Source organism: Oncorhynchus keta, chromosome 31 (assembly GCF_023373465.1).
Source record: "Oncorhynchus keta strain PuntledgeMale-10-30-2019 chromosome 31, Oket_V2, whole genome shotgun sequence".
NCBI classification, from domain to species: domain Eukaryota; kingdom Metazoa; phylum Chordata; class Actinopteri; order Salmoniformes; family Salmonidae; genus Oncorhynchus; species Oncorhynchus keta.
Window position 1 is genome coordinate 27,671,537 of NC_068451.1, and position 11,160 is coordinate 27,682,696.

The 11,160-nt window shown below is 40.2% G+C and overlaps 1 protein-coding gene across 1 annotated transcript; it reads right to left on the reverse strand.

The window, feature by feature from the left end:
* Window positions 1-1,578: 1,578 nt before the first annotated feature.
* LOC118377384 (uncharacterized) lies at window positions 1,579-6,378 on the reverse strand. Its single transcript, XM_035764277.2, has 2 exons — window positions 6,056-6,378; window positions 1,579-4,818 (listed from the first exon to the last, which is right to left on the reverse strand). The coding sequence occupies exons 1-2, from the start codon at window positions 6,105-6,107 to the stop codon at window positions 3,848-3,850; spliced, it is 1,023 nt and encodes a 340-aa protein (XP_035620170.2). The 5' UTR covers window positions 6,108-6,378; the 3' UTR covers window positions 1,579-3,847.
* Between the last annotated feature and the right edge of the window lie 4,782 nt (window positions 6,379-11,160).

Genomic DNA, 11,160 nt, shown 5'->3' on the forward strand with positions numbered 1-11,160 from the left:
GTTACAGGGACCTTGTAAAATGATAAGAATTCTTTATAACTGAGTAAAAGACCCTCTGCATTTACCAGTTGGCTCACCAATAGGATATTATTTCTGAACCAATATTCTAAAAACAGAGAGGTATTTTTATACAATATATCCCGATTATTCCATATATAATATATGTGTGGAGAAAAATTGTGTTTATAAATTAAGGACCATGACAAGAAAACCTGCCGATGAAAAGCAGAAAGTTTCACTGGAACTTTGTCAATCTTGGATGCATAGACCCTTTTCCAGTACACGACACACTGACGTCATGCACAGATGCGAGCTACTCTTGGCGGCAGTAAGAAAGCCATTGACATCTGCCCATTCGACATACTCAAGATTTACGTTTTTATTACTTACAAACAAAATAACTTTTTGGGGTTCTCATACGCTTACAATTATGTTTTGAATATTGCTTGAACAGTCGTTATTATATTTGGGTTGGGATTTTTGCAAAATAACTCATTTTGGATGAAGCAGTTATCTAGAATGCTTACGCTCGTTGATATAGGCTGTAGCAAAAACTAGCCGAAATATCGATTTTACTGGTTGAAGTATAATGCAGTGGATTTGCGATGATGACACAAACATTATATTAAGAAGGACATTCATACGAGCCTTAAAATCCAATCATAATCCAAAAGTAGTGTGAAAGGCACTCATAAACTACATGTAAATAGGCGTTTGTTTTTGCTGGTGTTCGATAAGAACTCCCCCTTGTTCTGCCACCAACTTGCACAGCTTGCGCACAGCGCACTCATGCGGCAATATTTGTAAACACAGCTTGTTTTGGTTGTGTTTCGGATGATGTTTCTCCAATAGGAAGTGAATGGTGAATAATGTACTGTCATTTGAGACTCTTTTATCGTAAGTTAAGGTGTTTGTGAACACCTACATGAATAAGAATGCTACCTTGATTATATATAATCATAAATTATGTGTGAATGGTGAGTGAGAAAGTTAGAGGGATGAAGATCATACCCCCCACCCAAAAATGCTAATCTCCCCCATTATTGGTAATGCTGACAGGTTTGCATGCTTTGTTGGAGCCTAACTTTCACACTCATTATTCATGAATGATTTTTCTTAATCATGGTATTATCAGGATTGATTTAGAAGTGTTCAGAAACATTATATCTACTCACTTAGAAAATGACTCAAGTCATCATTCAGTTTCTATTGGGCAAAACAAAAACAAAACAAACTGCAAATGCATCCAATGAGTTTGTAGTCACAATTTTGATGTAGTCAATATGTGCTAGGAATTTGGAAGCGACATTGCTTGACATCTACAAGAGACCAGATCTATAAAGTGCTTTCGTTTCTAAACAGTAAAATACCCTCAAATAAAAAGGTGACATTCTGTCCTGTCATCTCATATGAAACATTATCTCATATCCAAAATGCTGGAGAATATAGCCACATTTTAAAGGTTGGCATCCCTGTCCAAATACAGATGTAGTAGAGTGTATTCTCGCATTAATATTCCTGCCATCTTTCCACATAAGTTAAAGACACACGGACACAAGGAAACACTTTGCTGAAACATTACGCTGTAAGAAAATATGTTTATTGAAGTAACCAGCATTTCCAAGAGGATCCATCACGAGATAAAGAACATGTCCAGAGACAATTCTTTCCAGACCCCCTCCTCGTCTCCCTACAGCATTACTTGTAAGGGGAAAGGGGGATAGTCAGTTGTGCACCTGAATGCATATAACTGAAATGTGTCTTCTGCATTCAACCCAACCCCCTTGTACGATGTTGGTCCAAAAGAAGCATTAAATATAAGGTCATATATGCTTTGCAACTGAAATTCAAAACATGATATGAAGCACATCAATTTCAGAGATTGTCAGTGGTTGTTAAAAAAACAAAACTAAGAACTGTTGTAATTGACTACACAGGCTAAATGCATTCAAATAAAAATAGGCCTACATTGGATGTAATTTAGGTCAGAAAAATTCTGACTTGAGAAATTAAATATTGGAATGTGAACAGTTCAGTTACATTTTTTTTTAGGAATGACAGATTTATGTCATGAAAACACCATAGATATTAAAGCTCTAAATAAGAGGAAATTCTTAAAATGAGGTATCCATAAACAGAGTAGGGTTGTTCCATGAAATTAGTTGCTTTTGCATCCTTTGATATTTTAAGTAGAAATTGTGCACCAATATTGGATTTAAAAGCCTGTTACATTAAAATTAAGTAGACCACATGGATAATTCTATAAATCAGATTTTTTTATGAATACAATTCAGCATTGACATGTCCCTCTGTGCACTGACTTCTCAGAAGATTTTAATCCACTTCACCCCAAAATTGTGAAACCCTAGTTATTCTGTTGCTTATTCTGAGTCATTTCTGAAGATAATTTTTTATTTCTTGAGTTTAGTGATTCATTAAGGTAATTTTTTTTTACAAATATTTTTTTAAAGGTCACTCATTTTAAGGTCAACCCTGTTACGTGAACTGAACTTGTCTTAATATCGTAAAACTATTTATTTTTAAATAAACTAATAGTCAAATCAGTGTAGATGCAGGTGAGCTGGTTCTACTCTTTTTGGCCATTTTCTGGTGTTTTGTGGTGAAAAACTGAGTGGGTCGAGCTTTAACTCATCAACCCTGCTACAGGCTAATAATGTTTAACTTAATAAAATGTTTTGAACCTTGCATTGAATTGCCCCTCCCTTTTGCAATCAATAAGCTTCCATTCCCCCTGTCACAAGGTGATTTATGGCTGATTTAAGATGAAATCATTAACCCTGTTACAGTCAACCCTGTTACTTTATTTGGCACTTATATTATATTGAGATGGGAAAACATGTTTTATTAAGTTGAAAATGTGCTCATCATTACAGAATGTTAAAATTAGGTGAAATATATATATTTTTTTAACCAAGTTACACTACCTTAAAATGACTAATTTTGTGGAACAACCCAGTGGCATTTAACAATAAAATCACTCAGGAAAAAAAATACACTTTCCATGCATTAGGTGGAGAAACAGGTGGCAAAGAAATCTATATTTGTCCTAAAAAGGCTGATTCATTTAGTTTGTTTCTAAAGAGCATTAAGATGCAATGCAAAACAGACAACAAAGCAATTTGCTCTGAGCAATACATGATATGAAAATACAACATCAAGAAGGAAGACATGGCTATGGTGAGTTAAAACACAGGGATATGAACAACGACTCCCTTTAAGGCACCTTCAGCATAAGATACTGGTCTTTCTGTATCATATGCACTTTCTCTTAAGAAACACCATTTAAAAAACTGTCATTATCTTTAACTGAGCACTGATTTAACAGTAAAGCTTCCAGTTTCTTGAAATGAATTAAAGTGCTGCAAACTAGGCTATTTATTCACTTAAAACCTGCTTGGCCTAAAACAATACTAGGCTATTCTTTGTATTTTCAATTGAGACATAATCAATTGAAGTACAGGGTCTTAAAAATGTAGCATTTCAAATCTGATGTCAATACATAGGTGGCTATTTCATAGGTCAAATTTTTCTGTCCATCAATTGGAGCTTATAAGATTAAGTCAATGAAAACGGATTCCTGTAGTAACTGTTAACTAACTGCATGTCTATGACTGAGGATCCAAAGGAGCAATTTGGTCCCAAAAATATTTCAACAGAGACTCTTCAAATAACCAGTTCTTCTGAAATACTTAGCTTTGGTTAAACCTCCCTTTTGAATGATAATTTGCAGAACAATGCATAGAGGAAGTAAACTGTACATAGTTCACAACCAACGAGGAACCATTTTATCCTCTCATTGATTGACGTAAGATGCCCCATAGCACTCTTATAGGCCGATTTCATCATCAAACTCATCTTCAAATGTGTAGCCCCGTCCATTGTCTCCCCCTTCCTCCTCCTCCTCCTCGGAATCAGTCTCTGAGTGACAGTTGTCAACCCTCCTCCTGTCCAATGGGGTGACACCCTCATACCCTGAGCTGTGTGAGGAGGCGGGACTGGAAGGTGAATCTGCCTTGTGGTTGGTGGGCTGTACCTCTATCCCCACGATTGGCAAGCCGATGACGTTGTTCCCTCTCTCTCGATCTTCCTCGGTGGGACTCACATACTCTTCCTCAACATCTAACCCCTGACCTTCCTCCTCTGACGCTTGGCGAATGATCTCCTCTCGTTTGTCGCTGAATCTCACCTTCGGCCTCTGGCCTTTGGCCTTGATCCCTCCAGTCCCCTCTATTATCCTTCCATGTCCCACCTCATCTCCCTCGATCTCTAAAAGCTTCTTCTCATTCAGCTCGTTCCTTATGCTGACAGACTGATCCTCCGCCACCATTTTAAAATTCTCCACTTCAACGACAAGACTTTTGCTTGGACTGGAGACGTCTTCCTCATTAGCGCGAGTCCTAGTCCAGTCTGAGTCCAGCCCCAGTCCATCCATCACCCCCAGCACATCACCCATGATGGATGGGCCCAGGTCGAAATCCATATCGAGTGTGAAAGACGACACCGACTCGGAATGCTGAAGCTCACTGTTCAGTGTGCTTCCGAAGCCATCTGTGACATCATCAGTGTGGTTAAGTGGCGTCTCGGAATCAACGGGCGCCATTGAGTCGTTTGTTGCCGTGGCACCCGGAGACCCAGGGTCAGGGCTGGGGCCAACAGTAGCCAGGAAGGAGGTGTCACCGAAAGCATCTCCTCCCCTCCCGATGTGCATGGTGTGGCGGAAGTCCCCCAGCGGAGCTGAGATCATGGTGGGGTCCAGGCGAGGCGCCTTGTGGGCCGACTTGTGGAGTGGCATGACAGCTGAGAGGGGGAGAAAGAATTATGGAGAAAGGAGGCAAGAGGGAAAGAGAATATGGGGTACAGAGGGAGAGAAAAAGTGGTGTAGAGAAGAGAGGGTGAGAAAAAATGAAAGAGTTACAGAAATAAAGTTAGAGGCCAGAGACGGGGAGAAAAGAAAACCAGTTGGGTGAGACAACACATCAAGCAGAAACACTTCTATGCATCAGAAAACACACTGGCAGACTAAATTAAACTACTAACGACCTACCTTGATGTTCTTACTTTGACGTGATCTATTTATGCGGACACTGAGCCAAGTTCAGTCAGTGTGAGACAAATATCAACACAATAAACCTATTTAGAAGGTATTTTGCCAGTATATAAAACTACAGTGAACAGAGAAGTCCATTCTAGACTGTCAACATAGATAACAGAGAGAAAGTGAAAATGAGGGGCCCAGAGCCAAGCTGTCACTGAGGGGCCATTTCCCTTGATTAGTGTCACTGTACAGGGCAGACTTCTATGGTCTTATATACAGTGACCTGTCATGACAGGCCTACATGAAAACATCGCTGTTGTGCAAGAGTGTGAGAAACCAGAGTCGTTTGGCATTGATATTTATGCCAAGGCCATGCTGGGACTTGCAAGTGAAACATACTTCTGCCTGGATTCCTTCCCTCGGGGTAGGGGACCTTAAAGCCACATACAAACACTATATTAATACTAAAAGCAATTACAATGATTCACTATTGCATTGAATTGAAAACTATATTGAAAATGGACTCAACCCTGTGTTACTGAGCTTTTAAAAACAATGAGGTAGCCTACATTTAGAAAGCAGTCTGACATTACTGTCATTAGTTTACTATTTACCAATAACTTCCATCAGAGCATGAAACAGTAAGCGGTTGAAAGTTAGTTAGTCCCTCAGTGTGTCCCCTTGTCCTTGCAGGTGATATTGCCTCATCAAAGCAAAATCAACAACTCCTCATAAAACTGATCGCTTTTATGCGGTAAGGCAGACTACATTATGTCAAACTTACTGCCAGCCATAGCTCGGGACCCCATTTCAACAAATAATAATGTCTGCTTATTGAACTCTAAAACGTATCATATAGATTGCCCAGGAGTACTAGTCTATGGAAGGCCATAATGAGTGATGTCGATGGGGAGGGAGGAAAGGGGACAAAACTTGCTCTCCGCCGATCAAGTTTCTGAGGGGAGTGTTTCCAAAGCAGAAAAAGTATGGAAAACTTACTTTGATTACGCTCGTGTTTCTCTTCCTCCCGCCTCACTATTCCTCTTTTCATCGGTCTTTTCTTCTTTATCCTTTATTCTGGCTTATTCTCGCTCTTTTCCAGCGTCGTTCGTCCCTTTCTAATATTTCTTTTTCTAAGGGATCGGCAAGGAAGTGACGCGATATTTTATTAGGGAGTGTTTTATGGAGGGAGAGTGACGGGGTCTAGGGTCCACATCAAGTGCACACATGATCAAACAATCAACAACTAAATGTTTTTGATACAAGGTTACAAGTATGTAGCATAAGGGGCTCCCGAGTGACGCTGCGGTCTAAGGCACTACATCTCAGTGCAAGAGGCGTCACTACAGTAACCTGGTTCGAATCCAGGCTGTATCACATGCGGCCGTGATTGGGAGTCCCAGCGTCGTCCGGGCTTGGCCGGCGTGGGCCGTAATTGTAAATAAGAATGTGTTATTAACTGACGTGCTTAGTTAAATAAAATAAAAATAATTAAGCTACATTAATGAGAGATCCTCTCTCTCTCTCCTTCAGCCAACTCCCTTAAAGCTGAGGGTGGCAGTCAGAGGTTGGTGTCATTCCTTTACATGATAGAAACTTAGCTAATTACTATGGGTGTAAGAAATTGGCTACAATTCCTCCCTTTTCGGGAATGCTGTCAGGCAAGCCGTCATACTCAACCACTGAGCAGCACAACATGCTTTGTCCTACAGCGCACTGCCTGTGGTGTCTAACACTCAGTTCCTCTTCGCTAATTTTGGTCAGTCCCGCTATTATCCTTCTTGAAATGGGAATTTGAGGAAATCCTGGATCTAGGTCATCAGAATGCTGACCGCTGCTGTAGGAAGACCTTCCGCTTGTTGTGGGACAAGAGAAACTATCTCTGAGCTGCCTCCCCATTCAGCGCCATCTCATACTTCAGGGAATCACAGAATGTTGAGGCATGGAAGTCATTCACTGTTTCGTGGGATATCGTCATCCAAGGTTTACGTAGCTGTGGGAGGACGTGTCCAAAGGTTAAATTGAATGGCACACCGTGGGAATAGAATTCAATCAGGGGGGGTATCTTCTACTACTGTGAGGATTGAAAATATGCTTGGCCTATCATGAGGGTGTCTGTGTATGTTAAAAGCAACATTTTGCAACATATGATGTGACTAGCGGAAAGGCTGTGGCCTTGAAGTATAGGCAGTTATCATGAGTTGTGGGAGACACGTACAACACGTAGGCAGTTAAACAGAATGTATTTTGTTAGAACTCAAACTTAGCAGTAACAAGAACCAGATGTGAGATAACGGTATTTAGGGGGTGAGCGCATAGCAATGGGAGCGCCCGGTGGCTGGGACCAGTTGGGGCGCCAACAATCAACATAGATTGAGTAAATTTAAACCACACTTGATCTCTACTCTGACAGGCCAGCTCAGAAGCAGGAACTACTACTGTCAGAGTATTTAAAGATATCTTTAGGGTGTTGGGCCAGTTCTCTGTTTGCCCTGCGTGGTGTTACAGCGGACACGTATATACAAAAATTGCATTTACCACTTATTACTTAGCTAATAAAAAATACATAGCATAAAATCGGTGACTCAGTGTCATACTTATCCTGATACCAGATTCGATCACCGCAACCCTTTACACTACCCATCAAGTCCCAAATACAACCCCTGGATAAACCAGTAGACTAACAGAAACCAGTGAAGGTGCTTGTGGTCACACTGATGAGTGCCTATGGGAATGTTTAAATTTTTTAAATTTAAAATGTATTTTACTTCATTTAAATATTAACATAGGATACTGCATCTAAGTCCTTGGTCTCTGTCTATGTCTCTCTGTGTCACACACACATCATACAATAGTAAGATATCCTCCTTTGCTGACCATTTGTGTGCGTGTGTGTATGAGTGCGTGCATGTGTTTTGCGAAGACAGGGTTGTGAGTCTATGAAAAGACATACATCCTGCTGCAGTCGAAGTGCAGGGCAGGAAATAGAGGGAGCAGGGGAACAGCAGGGGGGGATTAGGTACAAATGTACATGTGTTTATTACACCATATTACTCACCTCTCCCGGGCTCTATTCTGTTTGCCAAACATCACCTCAGAAATAGAATAGAGCCAGGTGGGAAATCAGAATCTGCTCAGTAATAAAAATATATAATTATTTGCTCTTATCTGACAGAAGTTGGACTTCTGTCTCGGGTGACATGACCTAGCCATTAGCCAAATAATGTTTAAAATGAAAGCCATGGGATTAGTGGCCCATATAAAAATACAAATTAATTAAATTGTGTCTGCTGTTCAGTTCAATGCCACAAGAGGACCCTAATTAATCTTTTATAGTGCTTGATTCCACCCGATTGTATTTTCTACTATCACTGTAAATCAACTATTAAGGTTCATGAGTCAATACATTTAAGACACTACAACATAGTATCAATATGTCTGATAAAACAGTGTTGGTTACGCATCAGTCATAATTTTTCTATGTCTGTCCTTACATTGTTCATGTATGGCTCCGTAGACGGGCTCATCGCTATTAAGACACCGACGTCTTGCTCCCAGACAAATTAAACAACTTCTTTGCTCGCTTTGAGGACAACACAGTGCCAGGGACACAGACCGCTACCAAAACATGTGGGCTCTCCTTCACCGCAGCCAACGTGAGTAAAACATTTAAATGTGTTAAACCTCGCAAGGCTGCCGGCCCAGTTAGCATCCCTAGCCGCGTCCTCAGAGCATGCACAGACCAGCTGGCTGGTGTGTTTACGGACATATTCATTCAATCCCAGTCTGCTGTTCCCACATGCTTCAAGAGGGCCACCATTGTTCCTGTTCCCAAGAAAGCTAAGGTAACTGAGATAAACGACTATCGCCCCGTAGCACTCACTTCCTTCATCATGAAGTGCTTCGAGAGACTAGTCAAGGATCATATCACCTCCACCCTACCTGACACCCTAGACCCACTCCAATTTGCTTACCACCCCAATAGATCCACAGACGACGCAATCACACTGCACACTGCCCTAACCCATTTGGACAAGAGGAATACCTATTTAAGAATGCTGTTCATTGATTACAGCGGACAATATTAATATGAAATTAATGGCGAGTTCCTAACGAGTTTGGGAAGCTAAGCTAGAGATCTGTGAGACATTCGCAGTGATGGGGGTAGACGTTTTCATCAAGAAAGACCTTTAGAAAATATGCACATTTTCTCTAACACTAAACATATAAATATGCATTTCACAGTTACAAGGAAGGTGGAATCTTATAGTAAGTAGTTTTATAACTTGATTATTCTGTATTTAGAAAGCATATAAGTCATTTTAAGCCTTCTTCATACAGTTTTGTTGAATAGGAAATACATCACATAAAATATGTAATATGTTTATCATATTTGTACTGTGTACTTGAGCTTGTGTCCTCAAAAGTGACTACACCTCAGCAATTTACAGCTATTTTAACCAGAAAGGTGAGATTGAAATATTTCTTTGAATATGCAGAACTACTAGTTATTGTTTATGGCCCTCTCATGATAAATAATTACTTTTGGAGCTTACATAACTTTTTCTGATTGATTTAGTTACATTTAACTGGTTAAAGACATGTTCTTAAAATGTTCAGAGAACATTAAGAAACAACGATCTTCTGTGGGAATTTGTACTTCAGCATAAGGTTTTGTGCAGGCTTCCTCATGTTTTAGAACATTAAGAAAACGTTCCATAAAAACCACAAGAAAACATTAGTAACGTTCAAAGAAAGTTCTAAGAATATTATTTAAAAAGAACGGAAGTGAACATTTTGCCTTTTCTGGGAACTTACATTTTTAGTTTGCAGGGAGGTTCTGAGAACGTTTTACTATGGTTCCCTGGAAGTTTTCGTAGGAGGTTTTATTAACATTCTGAGAATGTAAATTAGAGGCTATTTGGATGTTTTTGAAGAACATTAAAACTTTCACAGATTTTTTTTTTCATAGGGCAACCAACTCATCATCAGCATCTGGCTCCGAGGCACATTCCTCTGAGACAAGGCCATAGCTCAAACTATTCAATAAAATTGACATCTTTGCCCAGTACGGGTTGTCATCCCTGGACAGTCCCATATCTCAGACCCTTTTCAGGTGTCCCAACTTTTATTTTTATAAAAAATGTATTAATTCAGGTTACAAGAGCATAGACTCTGACAATCGTTGAATGTCATTACACTTTTTGGTGTTTTGTAACAGATTCATCAAATTGCGTGAGTGCACAGTGCATTGTTTCGATGCTTGAGTGGATGAACATGTGCAGGTAGCCTACTTTGTTAAGTAATTTGTTTGACAATAAAGATGAAAACTTAATGACTGGTTGTGTTCATGCTAAATAAAAAACAGGCAGTTAAATATCATGTCTTTACTATTAGGCCCATACATTTTTTTGGGGTGTGCACACATTGGAGGTCCCATGAAAAAAATAGAGACCCCCGAATGTCACAGTATAATTCGCCCTCTGCGAACAATGTTGCTATGACCCAAGTCAAATATTCAAATTGAACTGACTGTATGTAGACCAGAGTTTATACCAGGGATGGGCAACTGGCAGCCCCCTTTTGTAGGCCCATGTATCAAGGACTAGGAAAGCCCCCGTGGTCTAAAGGCCCAGTGCACTACTTTTAGACTCCAACCACCATAGACTATTTTTTCTGCTGCCGCACTGCAAGTGGTACTGGTGCATCAAGTCTGACACCAACAGGCTCTTGAAAAGCTTCTATCCCCAAGCAATATGATTGATAAATAGCTAACGAACTTGCTTCATGGACTATCTGAGTTAACCTTGTAACTTTACACACAAGAGAAACTTTATTGTCTCTATGTACATTCACAGGACCCTACACACTAACACACGCTGTCACTCCAACACACTCACACACACTGCTCCTACACTCACACACACTGCTCCTACACACACACACTGCTCCTACACACTAACACACACTGTCACTCCAACACACTCACAAATACTCACTCCATCATTTGCTTGCTCACACATAATATACACAGACATTTGTACCGACTCCACACACTTGCACACTCACTCACATACAAACTGCTGCTACTCTGTTTATCTTAT